At 40.6% G+C, this 20,576-nt stretch overlaps 1 protein-coding gene across 9 annotated transcripts in view; it reads left to right on the forward strand.

Moving 5' to 3' along the window:
* Positions 1–20,576, forward strand: part of CTBP1 (C-terminal binding protein 1) — a 182,341-nt gene that overhangs the window by 23,857 nt on the left and 137,908 nt on the right. For 2 of the 9 annotated variants that reach the window (XM_077177837.1, XM_077177838.1), the window contains exon 1: positions 16,709–16,910. The exons of 4 other annotated variants lie outside the window; for them this stretch is intronic. Coding sequence is in view for 2 of the 5 variants with exons in the window: in XM_077177830.1 (XP_077033945.1) it covers positions 7,475–7,520 (46 nt within the window). In the remaining 3 variants the exon portion in view is untranslated. Of the gene's footprint in view, positions 1–7,380; positions 7,521–16,708; positions 16,911–20,576 lie in introns of those variants that run through there. 3 more of the 9 variants (XM_077177834.1, XM_077177835.1, XM_077177830.1) reach the window with 3 other exon arrangements.

Consider the following 20,576-nt stretch of genomic DNA (forward strand, 5'->3'; position numbering starts at 1 on the left):
GCTGGACAGGACACGTCACCAGGACCATCTGCTGAATAATGATGGGGCAGAGTCAGACACAGCCCTTGTGTGAGCAACTGGAGGCACAGCTTCCTGCTGTGTGTCCTAACTCTCAGCATAACCATGGATGGAATGGGAGCTGAGTGGTTGCTGCTGGAAAATTGGGCTAAATAACCATTTATTGCCACAGAAGTTCATCACCAGGTGTTATTCAAAAAGAATTTTTTTCTAAAAGGTGTGGTGTTGCAGAGGTTACCAGGGGAGTGTTGAGCTTGGCTTGCCTCACTTGATGGCCTGGCATGAGTAGAGGGGCTGTGCTAATGGCTAAACTGAAAGGCATCCTAAATATAACAAGGAATCAGGATAGATGTTGCTGTAGAGATTATTTAGTTTTAACACAAGCTCACTAAATTAGTACGGGTGCTGTACTTAAAACAATGGAAATAGCAGCTCTGAAACAGAGATATTCTACTGTACAGCAAGGGGCTGGAGAGCCTTTCTTACAGTTTGTAGAAAAAATAGCTACTAAGCCCATCCACAGATATTATATAGAAATAGCTGAGATTATGTTGAACACTGGGCTAATAGAAGTAGAATCAAATTCAAAACATAAAATCAGAGGTCATATCTTCTAAGTGAGTAATAGCAGAGTTTTGTAAAATAGAAACTTGCAACAAGATTCTCATTATAGATAAATAGTGCTTGGATGATCATGGGATGTGCTTTAACAGCCCCTGTGATATGCATAAAAACAAGTGAACAGAATATTCTGCTCTATCAGTATGAGTTCATCATTTCTGAACAGTTTAATGAGTAAGGTGAAGAGGCTGTCATCTCAGAGGGAGACATGAGGAATATATTCATCTTTAGATACTGTGTGGAGCAAGAGGAAAAGAACTGAAAGTCAATGGCTGCAGATGAAAAAAATGGTGCAAACAACTGCTGAATGAACTGAGGCTGAATTCTGAAGAGGATTCCTGATGGGCAGAGCCCCCAGAGTCCACCACAGCTTTCCAAGGAGAGTGGTGGCAACAAAACAAAATAGGGATTTTCTTAATAAGGAAATTTAAGTTTATGAAATAAATTATTTTATGTCTCTCCTATAACATCCCAAGGGAAATCTTCTCAGCCCTGTGCTTCTAAGAAATGTGTTATGCCACTAATGCTCATAATGCTTCATTCAAACTATTTTCTTTATCTGAGCAAAGTGTGGATGTTATCAACTATGCTTGAGACAACACACTCTGGAAGTAAAATCCTGTTGGGATAAATGTTGTGATACAATTACCTTGATATGTAGGCTGAATGTGTAATAATAAGAGAAGAACATATTTAAGTAATGTATAAAATATGTCACCACAAAAGAATGTACAAATATTCTTCAAAAGGAGCTCAAAAGTTCCAAAACAACACTCCAGGGAAGAAAATTTAGGAGAAAGTAGATTAGCTACAGATACTAATTTCTGGATGTTTTTCTTAATAGTTGCTGATTTGAGAATGCTGATGGATTCTTAAAAGCCAATTTTAGATTTTAATGCAGTATCAACTGTTTTCTTAAATTCCTTATGGTCTCAAAATTGCACCCATGAAACATCATCTATGTTTACCAAAATATTTTCAAATTTAGATGAGGGTTGCAACACAGGGAGATAGTTCAAAGAAAGAAGTGTGTATCTAGTGTTGACAGTTTTGCAAAATGATGTGAATATGCATTCAGAATTTTCACTGTAACTGAAAAAAATAGATTTTTACTCTTCCAAAAAAAAAAAACCCAAAAAACTCAACCCACCCCAAACCCCAACCCTATCATTATAACACATTTTGACTTTAAAAATAGCATTTGTTCTTGTGCTTTAAAACAGAAAGTATCAAGGCTTTTTAGTGGAGCAATTTATTCTATTGCCATTGAAAACAAATGTGGAGGAAGAAAACTCTATTGGGTTCCTATCTTTTTGTTCAGTTTCACTGCAAAAATTAGATCCTATGAATCTATGACTTTTAATGCCCTACAAGAGTGCAAAGAATAACAAGAAAAGCTTAATCAAAAAAATAATAACCTGAGTTCATTGTTGTATCATGGTAACTGCATAATAAATGCTGTAGATGTGACAATTTAATAGGTGAGTAAAAGAAATGCTCAGATCACTGAGAACACAGAGATTGCCTGGCCCCCAGCCCAGACCCGTGTCACCTCCCTGCCCTCCTGTGTCACCTCCCTGCCCTCACCTGTTGGTTTCTCTGGGTCTGGATGGGAGGCACTTGAGACAGTAGTTCATGTTTGGACTCAAGTGTTTGTTATTTCTTTTCAGTAAAACTGTCTCACTACTGTGAATTCTGCAGCTTTTCATTAGAAGGCACAAAATGGCCAACAATCTCTTCTTCCAAGGGCTTTTAAGACCTAAACTATTCAGTTAAGAACTGACACCTGGATTATTTTCCCTTTTAACCCAATAACTGATCCCTGGAATCCCACAATGCAGACTTTTCTGCCCAATTACAAAATGCCACCCAAACCCATGAAGAAGAAGGAAGAAGAAGCGTGAAGGGGAAACCCAGGATGACACCCTGTGCCCTCCATCCTGCTTCCATCCACAACATACTAAAATCCCAAAACCTCAATTTCTCCCCAAGTGATACACCTACACTACTCTCTATAATCTATTTCACACTTTTGTGGATTCCAGTCCATCTTGAAGTTTTTAAAACTTTCTCCATGGATGGGTGTCAAAGTCAGTGCTGCCCTGGGGGTCAGGGCACCCCAGAGCAGACAGAGAAACATTCCCAGTGCCCTGGGTTTCCACAGTCACCCACCAGGAGCTGCTTGGGGAGAGGCTGAAGGTGAAGCCAGAGACCCCACAGAGCTGCAGTTACTGACTCCAGCTCTGGGGCCTCAGAATGAAGATTTGTGGATCTGTTGGAGCAAGTCCAGAGGAGGCCATGAAGATGCTCAGAGGGCTGGAGCATCTCTGCTGTGGAGGCAGCTGAGAGGGCTCCTTCCAGAACCTAGAGGGAGTGACATGAGAGCTGCAGAGAGACAAGGGCAGGGAGAGACAGGACAAGGAATGGCTTCAAACTGGCAGAGGGCAGGGTCAGATTGGATATAAGGAAAAAATTCTTCCTTGTGTGGGTGGTGAGGCCCTGGCACAGGTTTCCCATGGAAGCTGTGGCTGCCCCATCCCTGGAAATGTTCAAAGCCAGGTTTGACAGGGCTTGGAGCTGCCTGGTGTAGTGGAAGGTGTCCCTGCCCATGGCAGAGGGGTGGAGCTGGATGCTCTTTAAGATCCCTCCCAACCCAAAGCACTCTGTGATTCTGTGGTAACTGGATGTACAGACAGGATAAGTGCAGCTGTCTGAGAGGCAGCACTTCACAGCATGATAGAGATTTAGCAGAAATGTTGGTACTTTTGGGGACACAGTGGTCTGTCAAGACCTCTGACAACGTGGGAGGTGCTTGCTTTGAGTCACACTAGTAGTGCAGGAGTAGACAAATTCTAATTTGCTTTTGAGTAACTTAAGATATTCAATAATTCCAGTTTCCAAGAAAAGAATGATGCAATTTAGTCTTGAAGTACTTAATGAAATGATTATTGAACTGGGTCAGACCATAAAGTGCCCTCTAGCCCAAGGTCCTGTATGAAACAGAAAGCAAAGCCAGGCCAACTCTGTATGGTATTTCTAATATTTCCAGCCTTTAGATAATTCCAGAGTATGGACTTCTGGCCCAACTTCTGTGTTGCCCTCAGTGATATATAGATAGGTACATATAGGTATATTTTTTCCCCCTGGAAGCTGGTGGTCCCTTTGACTCCTGTGGACTTAGGTCCCTGCACTCATCTGGGAAGGAGGAAGGTGTGCTAGAAGAAAATATTCCAGGATTGAGTGACTGGCACCAGATAAAACAGTAATAATGGTAATAATGGGCATTGCTGGCCACTGGAATGGCTCACAGATGTTTAGCATAGAAATGTCATTTGGGTCATCAGATAAAGATGCCCTGCTATATGTGATTATTATACTTAATATTACACATTTTAGAGCAGATTAGGTATACATATCTGCATGTATGCACTCTTAATATCAGGGATAAATTTGGGTAATTATAGCTCATAATTTGTCTCGTTGCAGCTATTTTTGAAAGTTAAATAATTGCTGATAGAAGGGAATGGTAATTTATGGCAAGAGAAAATGCTCTCGCTTCATCTTATGTGGAGGGTGGTGGGTGTAATCCTGAAGCTGGTCCTGTTTGCTGCTTCTCTAAAATATGCACTGCTGCTATCTGTAGGCACGTTTTGGGGACTGAAAGGATTCACAGCAATGTGGGTATTTTCTTAGTAAATGAAATGATCACCATGCAGACCGCTTGTGAAATATTTATATAAATGGCTGTCTGTAAGCGGGATATGTAGGTATGTTTTCTAAATATACTTAATTTTGAAAGAAAATAACATAATAAATTTCTGGTTGCTAATAATATGCCAGAGAATAGATTTTTTTTTTAGCTGATCTAGATTGCCACAGCCAGGGAAGGCAGCAGCTTATTTAAGTAGTAAGCTGTTTTTAAGGAACCATGTCTGTTTATTAACTTAACAATGTTCAACAAATGATTAGATTGAAATGTGGATATTGCCTTTGAGAGGGTGAATGTCATGAGAAGGAGCTGATGGGATTATAACTTCGAATATGTTCCTGTTTATGTGTTAAATGCATTATTAAATGCCATTTGTTTAAGAAAGAATTAAGTTAATAACGGATCCAGTATAAACAAATATTGTTTTTGTATCACTTAGGCTCTATTTGAGCTTTGTTTCATGACAGCAGTTCAGAATTAAGATTCCATTATTTATTAGCTAGAAAGAAGGATGGGAAACAGCACATCTCATGTGTTTAGCTTGGAAATCTGTGGGAGTCGAGGAAGTGGCTGAACATTATGGATGTAAAATACTCATGAAAGTCTGCTTCTAGGAAATGCTGGATATTTTGCTATAAAATAAATATTTGCAAGATCTGACAAGACATCAATCATGTGAAGACACTCTGAAAGCACCACTTTAGCTGGCATTGTAGATTAAAACTAATTTAGGACAATCTTCTAATGCCGCTGGTATGGCACAGTTAGCCTGGAGAGACCAAGTACTAAGGAGTTTCAGGAAGTAATAATTGTAAACTTTAATGAACATGATCTCAGTATTTTAAATTCTTCATTTAGGACATGGTTCAGAGCTATGTAGGAATAACCCAACACAGTCAGTGGACACTGAGGATGTGCCTAAGATTGTTCTTCCCACTAGTGAAGCCTTTGCCATAAGAAATGCTCCATCTTCCTCCCTGAGAGAGGAAGAACTTCTCCAACAGAAGGCTGGGAAATCTCTGCTTACTGCGTTCCTCAGTGGGGGAAAATATCCATGCAGGAAAACTTTATCATGTGTAAAACATAAGACCTTCAAATTCAGCAGGATTCATTGTGTTCCTGTGTTCAAGCAAGTTCTTTAAGCTTAGAGTTATGCAGCAGGCATGAAATTATGACCAGCAGGGTCAGTCTATCAGGTCAGACACTTGTTTTGTGTATTTAAGTATATTTGCTGTCATCCTAAATGTGCTAAAAAGCTTTGTGTCTCCAGTAGTGACTGCTGAAGTCTGGCTAGTTAAGGAACTAATTTGGTGTAAATACTATGTACGTAATCTGGGATTATTACTTTTAACACCAAAATCAGCATTGTATTTGAAGGAATAAATTACAAAACAAGGAGAAGTCTAGAAAGTAATTACTGTGAATATGGTAGTGAATTCTTGAGCTGCCACTTCACTATGGGTTTTGGTTGGTTTTGTTTTGGTTTTTGGTTTTTTTTTTTTGGTTACTTTCGGTTGTGCTTTATAAAACATGTTTATAGACTATGTCAGCAATGTTCTTCCTCAGTTGCTGTTGCAAATACTATTTTCCTAGTTTATCACAAAATGCCAGATTTGCTCAGCATGTAATTTAATCTTATGCTTGGAAGCATCCACATTACTTGGTTATCATGAAGTTATTCTTTAATAAAAATGTATGCTTTGTGATCTATATTTTATTAATTTGGTGAGTCAGTTTATCGATTGTTGCAGATGCCATGAATGTATAATTTGTCACAGTTATTGGTTGCCTGTCAGCAGTTCACAGCCACACAGTGTTCTTGGCTCTTGGGGCACCTTAGGAAAAAGCCTCTCTTGATCTGCAAAAGAAAAGCTTTCTCCTGTAAATTATCATCAAACTTGGGTTGGTATCGGGTTTATCACTTCCCAGCCTGTGTTATCCTGTATTAGCCAAACTCTGTGAATAAATTCACAACATGGCCTGCTCAGGCAAGGGCTTTGAGCAAATACAATTTAGTGATTTTAAATGCTGGGGGTGAGGAAGAAGGAGCACAGCATCAGAAATGGGAGGTGCAGGCTTTGTCACTGTTTTAGTTCGCTCTGAACTTAGAAATTATTGGGGTCACCAGACTGGAAAAACAGAAGAAAATTCTGAGTCATTTTTATCCCCCTGTTCTACAGCAGATTGTTTTCTGCTGTAATATAAAGCAGTCATGAGTTTTGTTAAATAAAAAGTTTATTTTCAAGAACGAATGTTAATGAATTTGATTTTTTTAAAAAAGAGCTGTTTATTCCCTATATTTTAGCAAAGCAGGTATTTATACCCACAATTGTTTGACTTGAATAAGAAACTTTGCTAAGAATTTTACAGTGGTGATACAGATGAAACAGCTTTGCATGCTGGAGTGGAGCTGTGTGGTTGAAACATCTGCTGGTTTCATTTTGTTATTTTTAAAGGCTGGTTCTGCATCTTGAGAGCTTGCAGAAGGCGTGCACAGAGCTTGTGTGCCATGCCAAAACCAGCTCGGATTTTGGCTGGACTAGTTCTAGTGGCTTCTATCCCCTCATCTTTTTGGGTTCCATGAAATATCACTCTCTGGTGCTTCCCAGCCATCGGTCGTGATTTAGGCAAGAGCATCCTTCCACACAGAGCAGAACAAGTTCCCTGGGGGCTCCCCAAGTTTTTGGTGTCTATAATTAATGTACAGTGGGGGGAGTACATAAAAAAATCCGGCAAAAGGCCCTGCCTAAAATAAGAAGGGCAAAGGGAAGTTAAAAGAGGGGAGCGAGAGAGAGGAGAGAAATAAGAAAGAAAAACAAGGGAAAAAAAAGGGTGGGGAAAAACAAGGCGGGGTGGGGAGGGAAAAACCAGAGGAAAAAGGGAGGAAAAGAATTAATCGCGGGGGGCGGGCGAGGAGCGCCCAGAGCCGCTCCCCACCCCCGCCGCTCCCGGCCGCCGCCGCCTAATGAGCTGCGCTCTGATTGGCCGGGCGCCGGCGGCGGGCGGCCGCCATTGGCTGCGGGCGCGGCGCTCTCCGCCCCCATTGGTCCGCCCGCCTGCCCCGTATTTTCAGCAGCGGCGGCGGCGGTGGCGGCGGATTCCGGTGTGGAGCCGGCGGCGGGCGGGATGCAAGGTGGGCGTGAGGGCGATGCGCGGAGCGAGGGCGGCACGGGTGGGTGGATGCATGGATGGACGCTTGTTCGCTCGGTACCCGGCGCGCTGCCCTATCCCTGCGCACCGTCCTGAGCCACGATGGTTGATTCTTTCTTTATTTATTTTTTTCTATTTTTTTTCTTTATTTTTTCCAATAATTATTTTTGCACCGCACCCCCCGGCGGCCGCTGGGCGGGGGCTGCGCCAACGCAGCGCCGGGGGCAGTGCCGGCCGCATCCCGCCCGCTGCTCGGGGGATGCGGCTCTTTGTGCCTGCCGGGGGCAGCGGGAGAGTTTTCCCGGGAGGGGACGGGATGGATCCCGGCCCGGCTGCGTTCTCCCCGTTCTCTCCCGGGTGCCCCGGCTCCGGTGCGGGGGCCCCGCCGCCCGTCCCGGCGCTGCGCTGCCGCGAACTTGGCGAGCGCGGAGTTGGCGCTGCGGTGCCCCCGGTTGGGAAATCGAGGTTTGCGTGTGCGGAATTGCGGAAAGTAAATGGGAATCGGCTGGGGGGTGTTGTCACATCCCAGAGGAAAAGCCGGGATTCTTCCCATAAGTTATTTCTGCGGATTTGCCAAATATTCAGTACCTCCCCTTCGGTTAATTGGAAATCGATGTGGTTAGGTGCGGTTATCTGAACATACTTTGGTTTGAGTTTAAAATAACAAATATGAACTTAAATTCTCTATTTTTATCTTGCCTTGTAAATCTCTTATACGTTTCATGGACGAATTTAGCTCTGTTATTTTGCAACATATCTCCTTTCTTTTTTGTGATATGTTTTACAATCAGCTGTATTTATTATATTTCTTCTGTATATTTAACGTCTTATGAAAACCACATCCACGTTTTTAAGTTCTGAGTTTCCTGGTAGTTTTCGTGGCAAAAGTTATTTCTGACAGAGATGTCTTCAGAGATATCTGCTGACAGATTTTGCAACTTTTTTCTCTGTGGCATTTTTCTCTGCATAAGGCTGCAGTTAGGACTGGGTTCTGTGATTTTTGTGCCATCTAGTAGTTAGCTGGGAATTTAAATACTCTCTGAGCATCCCCAGCTGGAGATGGTACTGGAAGCTGTAGTATATTTGTACAACCATTTCTGTGATGTGTGAAAAGTGCACATTTTGGATAGAAATAATTGATTATGGCCATTCAGCAATCAGTGCTTGCATGGTTCTTTCAAATAAAATTGCTACTGAACCTTTAAGGTGCCTTTTATAGAATTTGGGTTAAAATCAATGGTTTTGTCTGTGTAGTTAGTGTGATTTACACCTGCATGTGTGATTAACCCCTTGCTGTGCATTGCAGCGGCAGAAGGATGCTTGTGGGGCCAGCTCTGTTGCTAGGCCTAAAAACTTAATTTTTTTGTTGCTAGCCTGAAGCTGTGAGAATCAATACAGCTTTTTACATGGAGTGATGGAAGAATTTCAGCCTGGCCCTACCAAAGAGCAGCCCCAGCTCCTCTGAGGTGTGGGAAATGGCCAGAGGAGCTGCACTGCCCCAGGCTTGTGTGTCCTCACCTCCTGCCCGAGCACCCATGGGTGCACAAACATCCTGACTGTGACAGGGGCATCCTTTTGGGGAAAATGATAATGAATGGGAATGGCACCTGTTGCACCTCTGTGATTTGTCATCTCCCAGGGAAAATCTGTGCACCTGTAGTTCTTTGATCACATACCCAAATCGTCTGAAATGAGCGAGACCCAGGGAGTTTAACTTGAATTTATCAGTGTGTTATAATGAGGTGATTGTGATTACTTGAGTAAGTGACAAGGTCAGAGAGTTATATATAAATTGTACTTATTATGATTAAATAAATGCTGTTTACAAGTGATCTGTACTTTTAAAATGAAGCCAGCAACAGTTCAGCTATTGCTGTTTGAAAGTAGAACTACCCATGTGTACATTTTATGGCACTTTGATTTTGTTACATAATGGCATGCATAATTTTCATGCATTATATAAACTTCTTTCAGAACATCCTGAGAAAACAGACAAAATAAGGTCTAGGTCTGTTTGATACCTAGTGAGGCTTTTTTAGCCTAAGTAGCAAATTCTGGTTTCTAATACTGTGTAAACAAACTGCAGCCAGGCTGGCAGGCGTTGCCTGCTTGTGGTGGTAACAGAAATATGAAAGATGATGTGAGCACTGCAGAACTGAATTACCCTCCACGCCTCCTGCCTGTTTTCTCACCCAGGCAGGTGAGGGGGAGCAGATGAAGGCTTTCCTTTCCCTTTGGCACAGTACTGGGTTGCTTTTTTGGTACCAGGTAGAGATCTTGTGACCCCTTGGAGCTGCAGAAAACCTTGTTGTTTCTTACTCTAGATGTTGCTAAGTGTAGACTTAATATCTAAAGGAGATACATGTTACTAAAAAATGTATTTTCCAAGGATGAACAGATAATAAACTCTTAATAAATTAATAAAAGGTCAGATTAGAAAAAGTGAAACCCTGTTAGTTGTTTTTTGGGGGTTATATTTTTTCCTAATTGTATGAATTTGCTAAACATAGATTCCTGGAGGTTTGGCACCAATAATATGGATAAACCATTCATTCATTACAAAGCAGTCTCTGAATTTCTTGTTTTACCTACTTGTGGGTCTGAAACAATCCAAGTTTTAGCAGGTGCTGCCTAGTTCTTTTGTAGCTGGTTTTTGTTTGCTTTTTTCCTTTTACTATGACCCTGATGGATGGAGAGAGAACTTTCCCTTGGTGAAATGTGAGGGATTATTGAGTCTTCATGGTGGCAGTTTCTGTCTTATAGCAATGTGACTTATGGTAGCACTTTTCCCTGATAGCAGCAATGTTTATTTCAGAAGTATAATTTTCATATTTAAACACATGCAGCGCTAGATTGGAAAACTTTTAATGACAATTGCATGGCATGTTTGTTTGTAAATGGTTATATTGAATGACGGGAGAAAAATTAATTTGTACTTTTTAAAGATCTGTGATTTTTATATCTGTTATTTAACAGAGCTGTAATGTTATCACTGAGTGCTGCCAGTTGGGTATAAAGTGCAATGTGTAACATTTACTGGTAGTAGAGTTGCTCTAAGTGGAGAAATAATTTAGCAGTACAAGGAATTTTATAGCCCTCTTGTCACAATTAACTGTTTTGATGAAATATGAATTTACACAACATCTGCCTTCCGGGACCAGCGCTCCCATCGGAGCTCGCTCGCTTCCCACAGCAGCAGCAGCAGCATCCTGTCTGGAGCCTGGTGGCAGGGCTGGATGGGCTGGAGCCTGCCTGCTGGGCAGGAAACCAGGGCAGTGTGGGGCTTCTTCACTGGCTGCATCTCCCTGGGAAGCCTGGGCAGGAAATGCTGCTGCTGGTGCCAGGGCAGCCTTTCGCTTTCGCTTCAGCGGGGGCCTGGCCTGGTAGGTCCCTGACCTGCACTCCTTGCTCATCCTCCTGGTTCCTGGGCTTGTGTGCAGGCAGAAAACTCTCTGTGTGTGGGGCCTGTCGGTGGGGTGTGGTTTGGGGTCTGGCACACAGTATTGGAATTGATTTTGGAAGGAACAGCACTCTCTGTCCTGAAACTGTAGATGAGGACTTGCAGTGAGATGGAGCATCCAGCTGACGAAGCAATGGGTTGTCTCCTCGAGAGCCTTCTGCTCTACATCCCTGTAGTGGTCACTCCCTTACCAGAAGGGAAGAGCTGGCATTTTATGTGGTCACTCCTACCAAATCTGTCTCTTCATAGGCCACTGTGTCTTTTACTGTTTTATTTTCCTGCACCATGGGATGGAAGGTGCATTGTGCCACTGCTGGCTAAGCTCAGAAATGGTCATTAATGCCTACGTGCTAAAATTTTTGTGTGCATCCTAGGAAAGGCAAGTTCACAGGAGGGTAGAGTAGCTTCAGGATCACTGATGCAGCTGCTTGGTAAGGGCTGGCTTGGTAGGAGACATCAGGATGTGCTTTTGGAAAGATGCAGTTCCTGTCATGGACCAACTTAGGGCACAATGAAAAATGGGCACAACGACGAGAAAAATGGCATTGGAAAAATAATTCTGTAGCACTTCTCCCACTTTTCATACATGGCCTGTATTGACTAGAAACCATTCCAGGCTGCTGCTATCCCTCAGGAAAGAAAGTGTGCAAATGGAAGGTCTCAGCCTGGCACAGCAGGATGGGCAATGTTCAGTACACAGAAATTGTTGTGAAACATTGACCCTAAGTGCTGTTGGCACAACATCCTGCAAGTTTTGAGGCACCATATTAAGAACTGAGTACTCAAACTAGAGGTTGTAAAACTTGCAAAGTCTGGTGTGTTCTCTTGGGCTGTGTAAGAGATCTCAGTGCTCAATGCTATTTTTGCTGTCATTCAGGGCAAAATAATTGAGGTCACTCATCAAGCAAGCTGTGGTGTTGTGAAGACAGCAGCGGAATGTGCCGTGTGCTACCTTTGCATCCACATTTTAGGAGATGAAGTAAAAATAGTTCCAAGTGTCATATCTTGGTGAAACCATCCAGCAAAGCCTCCTTATTCTTATACAGATATTTAGTTCAGCCTTCTGCTGCTGCTGCTACCTGAGTATTTGCTTCTAATTGATCTCCTAATCAATAATTACAAATTATTACAATTGCTTGGTCCGAGTGAAAAATTATGTATAACAGGTTGCTGTTACAATGGAGATCAATCATGTTACCTTAGAGCTAGTTTAATGTGGTGAAGGAAAGAGCCCAGACTAGTTAATTACCTCTTCTTTGGGTTATCCTTCTATAAAATGGGGATAATCATCATTATAAAAGGTGCTTTAGGACTCACTAAATATTTTTGAAGCACTTAGGAATCATAGTTAAAAAAATAATTGCCTAGTGAATTGTCTACTTAATAAAATGTAAAAATAAAAGATGTAGAATATATTAGGCTTTGTAATAATTTAAATAGATACATGTAGTTTATTTACCTTCTCAATGAGAACTAACAACCAAATTTGAAAGCAAATAGGTCTTTAGGAAAACTATAGTGGCAAAATGAGATTATTTAAATTAAGGTTTCCAGTTCACTAGCTTAAATTACTTTTACATTTATGATTTAGGCTCTGATTTAAATCATACTTTGTACTGTTAGTGTTTAAAATTTATCATCAACATTGAAGCTGTGAACACAAAAGACATTTTTGGCAAGATTTGCGGAATGCAATGTCAATATATTTCTCTGGAATACTAAAAATTTAGAAAACAAAAACTTTCCCTTGACACTTACGACTTTTGATATATGGAAGAAAAAAAAACCTTAAAAAGACAAGCTGCAAATGGTTGTTTTTATTGAACACACCAATGGGTGGCTGTTCCAATGGCCTGGAAGGGGCCAAGGGCTGAGTGGAGGTACTGCAGGGACATGGCTCTGTGGTCACTGGTCTTTTTAGAAGGGAAGGAATATTTATAAAGACTTTCTTGGATAAATAACATCAATCCCTTCATCAAATATGAAAGGACTGGTAACGCTTGCCATTGTTTTTGTTGATTAAGAGAAGTACCAAGATTAAGAAGTACCAAGAAAAATTGCATTACCAGCAGAAATACTGCCGAGTGGAAAGGACTTCCTAGAGCTCTTTATTCATTTATTGTTCTGCTGAGCAATTAGAGGAACAAAATCTCTTTACATCTTTCTTACACTTGACAGATTGGCATTTGTTTTTCTCTCTGTTTAAAAAACCCCAACCAACCAACTAGCTGAGATTTTCTTCAGTAAGGAAGGAAGTTTAGACCAGAAGTTTCCAGAATTTGTGACTCTTATTCTTGTGTTAGCACAGCTGAGAATACAAAGGGGAAGGTGTGGGCTGCAGGTGAAAGTTGCAGGTAGCCCTGTAAGCTGTGCCAGGCTGTAAATCCTCAAAAACTACCTCTGGCTCCCAGCAGTTTTCCAGGGATCCTGGGGCAGCCAGGGTGAGTGTGGTCCCACGGGTGGGGGAGCCACAGGAGATGCTCAGGTGAGTGCACTGAGAGCATGGTGCACCTGCCTCTCTGGCTTGATCTCTTTTGGATGGTCAGAGGGGATGGACTGCTCCCTCTTTTCACAGGACCCATGATGCTGAAGGTTTTTTCAGAATTAAATGCCTGTGAAGTCAGGAGCAGGAATAAGTCCATGCTCTGGGCATGGACTCGCTAGCCCTACACTTGCCTTTAGGAAATGTTGTAAACAGGGATTGGATTTGCATTTGTTATGAACTGGTAATTTCAGCTTTAAATAATGATGCTTTAAATTGTGATTTGCATTTGTATCTTTGAGTAGTAAATACCAGATTGCATATGTAGTTTCCTACCTTCCTTTATTTCATTCTTCCTTAGAATATCTTAGAATAGAACAACCTCTGAGTTGTTACTGTGGCTTACTGGCAAAATTACTGGCATAATTTTGAAATCCAAGTTCAATAATCATATTTCCTACCCTCTCAAAAAAAAAAAAAAGGAAAGAAATCCATTATTTGCTGATTTGTTCAAAAATGTTGTTTGGCTTGTTTTGTGTGTACCCACTTAAGTGACCAGAATGTCAATGGAGGCTTTGTTTAAATGTTTTTCTTTATTTTTTTCCTTCCAATCCCACCCACACATACACCTGTTCATCTAAGTCTTTTGGGCCAGATATCAGTTTATTTGGTTGGGCTTTATGGATTTTTTTTCCCCTCCTGCTTCATTCAGTTAACTGCTTGCTGTCAGTTCTGGCACATCCCCTTGTTTTCTGTAAGTTGCCCATGGAAAAAAGGCTGGTTTCCAAAGGCAAAGAGGTAATCTGGCTGGGAGTTGGATTAACTGTTGCAGTAGCTCATGATAAACATCTGCTGCAATACTCCCAGATGAGAACATTGCTTTCAAAACTATTTACTGCACATTTTGAACTGTTCACTTTACTTGGAGTTTTATTTTTTCCCCCTCCAATTACTAAATTCTTTTGAAAGGCCATAAATCCATAGAGTCCATCTCAGAGACTGTGTTTATTTTATGATACAGACAAGGAAATGGGGTTGTTGAGTTACTGTTCATGTGCTGGAGCCCCTGAATATTCCAGACTGGAGCACAGAAGTGTGTGCATTCCTTAATAAAATGCAACTGCAGAGCAGGCCCCTGGGAGTGCTGCTGTGTGTGTCCATGCTTTCCCTGTGCTGGAGTCCTCTGCATGTTTTCCTTCTGCTCTGAATTTGGCAAGATAAGGCTGGTGGGGAGTGGAGTTTAACTTGGATCTGAAACCCAAGGGTGGGTACGTGGTTGGAAGGGTTTGGCCAACTGGGCTTGAGACTTTGCCATTGAGGAAACCTTCTGCGGTTTGTTTGGAATATTTTTAAAGTTTGTTTCTTTGTTTGATACATTTTTTAAAAAAGTTTTTAATTTTAGATTGAATGGATGAAATCATGACAGTTTGTCCTGCAGCTGGTTTTTGAAGTTAGGGCTGCCAGCAGCCACTTACTGCTGTAGCTGAGGATCAGCAAGCAAACAAAGCAAGCTTTGGTAGGTTTTCTCAAAACATCAGCAACCTTCTCCCCCACCCCACCCAAACCACAAAACCAAACCATTCTTGGTGTCTCTGGGAAAATAACATTGGAAAACAGTATGGAGTACCTCAAATGGTGAGTGTTTTCCAACAAATCGTTTTTCTTTCTTATGTTAATAAGGATGATGCTCTTAACTTAATCATGTTCGAAGTAGTTTCACTCATATTTCTCAGAAGCTGGAAAGTACTTTGTGCTGAATTTCATATCTAAGTATTTCCTATCACAATCAAAGAAATCATCTGGGTACTTTACATATGTGTTAATCTTTACCAGAATTAACTCTCTTTGCATAACAGTCTAACAAACAGGGACAAGGAAAGGGAATTTCCAAATACCAAAGTTACTTGTGGCAAAATACAAGAGTCTGTAACTTTATTTCTTGCTGATTTTCTTAGGTCTGGCAGAACCCATGTTGTTTTAGCAATAAATCTGTAAGAACAGCTGTTCTCATTCAGAGCAAGCACTTACAATTCAATATCCTGTCTCTGATGGTGATCAGCAGGTATCTAGGGAAGCATACAAGAACAGTGATAAAGTGATGGAATCTAAGGCGAGGTTTCTTAGTTTACCAGTTTTATGGTGGCATCAGGATTTTCAGAATCTGCTTTCTAATCATAATGCTGAAATGACAGGTGTGAGACACTTAACAGCCTCAGCTTTCTCTTAAAGACTCTGGTAGTGATAGGATGATAAAAAAGGAAAAAACCCTGAAAAATAATGGATAGTATGTAAAAGAGAGAGAAATAATGGGATAGGCTGGGAAAAGGGGGAAAAGGTACTATATTTACTGCATAGAGTAAAGAAATGGCAAAAAAAGGTGGCTTGTTACCCAAGAGGTGAGACCCTCCTGCAGTGGAGCTTGCAATGACCTTGCCCTGGTGGGCTCAGCCATCACCTGGATCACATCATTTGGGCATGGGGGAGAGAAAGGCAAAACTAGGACAGGGAGAAATAGTTGGCCTGAGCCTGGTTCAAGGCAAGAAAGACAGCAGAGGGCAGACAAATTAAGTGTGGGAGCAGAAACACATGGGAAAGGGGAGCATGATGATGGGAGTGTCCAAGAAGCCTGTAGAAACTGAATTATTCTCTGTCTCCAAATATCTGTCCATTCAAATTGATGAATAAGAAATGTTGTCTGTGTAGAAAATTTGTTTTGCAGGTTTGTACTGACACCCTTGGAACATTCCTGTATTTTTCCCAGGCTTCAAGACACCCAGGTTTTATTTTTAGTGCTGTGAACCTGTTCCAGCTTGCTGCAGTCATTACTACTAAGACCATCTAAATAGCAACTCAAAAAAGCTATTAAAGCAATGTAAATAATAATAAATTATTTTGGCTCTGTGTGGATTAAAAGGTACACTTAGGATGGACTTGGTTTTGGGTCAGGTTTTTTAATGCTCGAGAGCAAAAGCGTGACAAGCCTTACTTACATCACTGCTGTGCAGAGGTGATGGTGCTGTACTTTAAATAAAAGACACGAGGGCGTTGTGACTGGGATAGTCACTGGAACAGTCACTTAAAAGTAGATTTTTAAGGGAAGCTTTTACAAAGGTGTGTGGAAAACTGTTATTGACTATCTAAAGCAAATTCAAGAATAATATCCAGGAGGTGTTGCAGTGGGCGAGGAGGTGTTAAAGCAAAGTGCTCACCAAAATAAGTCATGCTGCAAGCTAGGATCAAACCTGACAAATCCAGGGTTTATTGTATGTAGCAGGATGAAGGGAAGAGGATGCATTTGAGTACAAAAGGGCAGAACCCATCCTGAATTTAAACACAGTTTGCATAATCCTGTGAGCAAGAAGGGGAGTTGGTACAGCCAGCAAAAGGGGTGCTGGTGGTGCCTTACAGAAGGGACAGCTTCATCTGTGGGTACAGACCAGGCAAAGGAGATTCATCAGCTCATAAACAAGGTGGGTACAAGATTAAATAAAACCCATACTGGTCTTTAATAAGTTGATATTTTCATAATTAAATTAATAATTAATTAAATAAATTAATAATACTGGTAGTATTGTGTGTCTATGATATTAGAACAGAGTTTCCCATAATTAAAGGAAAATAGTGCAGGAACAGCTCCATCAGTATGGGAATGGGAGGGACTAAGAGTGTGTTTCAGGATTCAGCTTCATTTACCTTTTTAAGAGGATTGTAGGAAATGGATCTTTTCTCAGTTCCCAAGAACTGAAGAAGCTTTTCCCAGCCTGGCATTCTCAAATCCAAGGAGTCTGGAGTCTGGGACTGGTTTTCTCCAATATCTGCTGTGGAAGATGCTTTGATTTGCACCCTGTTACTGTTGTAGCTGTGGACAGGAGAACCACAGGAGTGAATTGTGCTTTCTGTTTTTGCCAGAGAATTTCACCTTTTCCATTGATTATCCATGCTCCTGAAGAACCTGAGTATTCATTTGCTTTCTGTTAGCAAATAATTTTAAATGCAACTTCCACAGTTACTACTCTCAGTAGGAAAATAGGAGCTCTAACAAGGCATATATAAAATAAAATTTTCCAAAATCTAATAATCTGGGTTATGCTTGTTGCCCTTACTATGCAGCTTTTAATAAAAGGTTTATAAAGGTAACATGTCAACACTGGCTTTTCCCTCCCATTGCAGCAATGTTTCTTGTGTTTTAGATGCTGTATAACCACCTTAGAATAAACAAACATTCTCCAACATCAGCCTGGATGCATTTTTACAGCACACTCAGGAATTTTTTATGGATAGTTTTGTATTTTCTCTTCTGTTACATACCTCCAGGTGTGCCTACCAAATCCTTCCTAAGCATCCCAATGATTTCATTGGCATGCACAAAGACATGTCTCTGTTATATACTGAACATAAAAAAGAATTTACTCTTGAATTTCAGCCTTCACTTAAAAATGTTTGGTTTTCCTGTATCCTTACAGGATTGAGAGATTCCCCAGAATCAGGGAGGAATCTGATGGCACATTTGCACATCAGTTTACAGTGACTTATTTACACTCAGATTTTATTTAACTTGTGTAATTCTGTTGTGGTTTCTTTACAAACAGAAGTAGCCTTACAGTTCTGTTTCACAAATGCCTCATTATGCTGAGCTGTTAATAGTTCTGTTAGTATTGTTAAAGTATTAACAGAAGAATAATAATTGCTCTGCTGTAATTGTATTGAGGCTAAAAAAGCATTCTCATAGAATATTAATGAGAGCCTTTTTCGAGGTATGAATTACTGTTCTTAGGACAGAAAATAAACAAAATAAAAGTACTGTCCTGGAAGAACTTAATAATAAAAATCAACAAGGCTTCAATTTAGTCTTGAACTCCCTTGCTCCTCCTCTCCTGACCCCATTTGTGCTTCCTGTAGGTCCCAGGGATCTGCTCTGCACCATATGTGCTCCAGTACCTCAACATCACAGGGGGCTGGGAGACTTTTAACAATGAATTTTCTTTTTTTTTTTTTTTCTGTGTATCTCAGGCTTAAATTACTTTAACCTTATTTAGTCTTAAAAACTGTGACTGTGGAGCTAATATTTTATGCAGCATTGAGAGGAACTGGAAGTGCTTTTCATTGCTATGCAAAATGCAGCTGGGGAATAGTGCAGAATTAACGACAGGGAGTTGTGCTCTTGAGAGTGTGAGCAGTAGTTTATTTTCATTTCTGTCGTTAAATATCTTATTACCATCTATTTGTTTTTTCTTTCCTCTCCCCTGCAGTGCAAAAAAAAAAAAAAAAAAGGTGATTACTAGAAGGTAGGAATTGTACAAATGCTGGAAAATACCTTAAATCAGTGACCTTCAGCTGACCTCTGCCACTGCTGGTGTGAGCCCAGCCTGGTCTTTCTTTTCATAGCTAAGTTAGTACCTCTGCCATCTTTTTCCTTTTATCAAATCTTACTCAATTTTATATCAGGTTTCTGATTTAAAAGCAAAATCCAAATATAGGAATAATTAAAAGAATGATCTCTTGTAAATCTGAAGAGGGTGTATCAAGACATAATAAAACACAAGTGTTTCCTGGGACTTGCTTGACCATTAAAAATTTGCAGCTTATGTTGCATAATACAATTTTCCAACTGTTTTTGGTAGCAGTTATTTGTAAGTAGGCAAATGAGCTGCCGTTGCAACACTTGGCTTTTTCCAGACCCATTGACCTGAATGAAAAAGACAGTGCAAACTTTAGCTTATTGTTTGTTTTCTGAGATTTGAAAGGGGCTTCAATTTATATTCTAAAGCATGTAATTTCTTTTTTCAGTCTCATGTACCAGCTCCTTGTCATCCTTCATTCTCCCTCGTCTGACATCAGTTTCTCTCTTGTCCATTTAAAACTGAAACTTGAAAAACTGCAGTTTTATACTTTATATTATTCTTCTACCCCGGAGCTGTTTTTAGTGTCTTTATTGCAAGTAGACAGATGGTGATATTTGGTTTCCTGTCAGTTTTAATGAATATAGATAGGAGTGATAAGAACATTTGCTTCGTTTAGCAAACTTCCTTTTCTGGCTTTTAATTAATGAAGTGCTCGCTGGTGTGCCGCTGCTTTTGTATGTGCCACAGTGAAATCTTTTATACAGCTCAACTCGTAGTGTCGGATAATGAAAAAAAAGAGGATGGAAAGAACTTTTTCCTCTCAAGATCCTTTAAAGTTTATTTACCCAGGCTTGGAACACTGCAGCCATGGAGCTGCTCGGACGAGCTGTCGTGGCAGCATCCTTTGTTGCTGCATATTTTGGTAATATTTTGTTTTTATACCAAGAACCAAAGGAAGTGGTCTGTGTTTGGTGTTCACTTAACCTTGGGTGAGGTTCAACTCAGCTTTGGAGCAATTTCTCATGCAATTTCTTAAATAGAATATGGTCCAGAGCAAAAATTTGGTAAAATTAAAAAAAACCACAAAACCAAAAAAACAACCTTTGCTTTTCAATGTTTTCTTCCCCCTGCAATTTGTCCTGCCTTGGAGAGAACCAAAACGTTAATATTTAACATTGACTTTTCTTTTTTTTTTTTTTTCCAAATAGTTTGATTTCTGTGTTAGCTTAGCACAGGCATTATTTTAGATTCTTGTAAACTATTTTAGAGTCCATTATTTTTAAGATCTTTCTCCAATGTTTAACACTAAGAGGTTTTCCTTTCTTTTTTGTGTATATTGGGGTTTTAATACCGAGGGAGGATCAATCCTTGTAGGCAAAGTTGTTTAAATAATTTCTGCTTTGCCATAACAGTCTGAGTTCTTTAATGGTAAATGTAACCCTTTCTGTGTGTGTAAAACATTGCAGTGGGAAAGTCTGAATCCTGGCTGTGGATTTGAAATCTCTGCTTTAGCTTTGTAGCTCTTGAACAGTTCAAGATCTCACTGGATGGAGGGGAGTGGAGTGAAGGACCAGAGGGTGATCTTTGGGAACATTATTTTCTGAAGCATCTGACTTGCAAATTCTGAAGAAACTGATTTTAAACCTGTTGTGTCTTATTATTCCTCTTTCCTGAGTTAAAAAATGGACTGGATTTTGTACTTTTTTTGGGACTTTTGTTTTGCTGTAGCCTTATAAGGGTAGGATTTGGTTCCCTGGTGGCAAATCTGTTCGGGGAAAAAAAAACTTGGTTTAT

Source organism: Agelaius phoeniceus, chromosome 4 (assembly GCF_051311805.1).
Source record: "Agelaius phoeniceus isolate bAgePho1 chromosome 4, bAgePho1.hap1, whole genome shotgun sequence".
Classification (NCBI taxonomy): Eukaryota; Metazoa; Chordata; class Aves; order Passeriformes; family Icteridae; genus Agelaius; species Agelaius phoeniceus.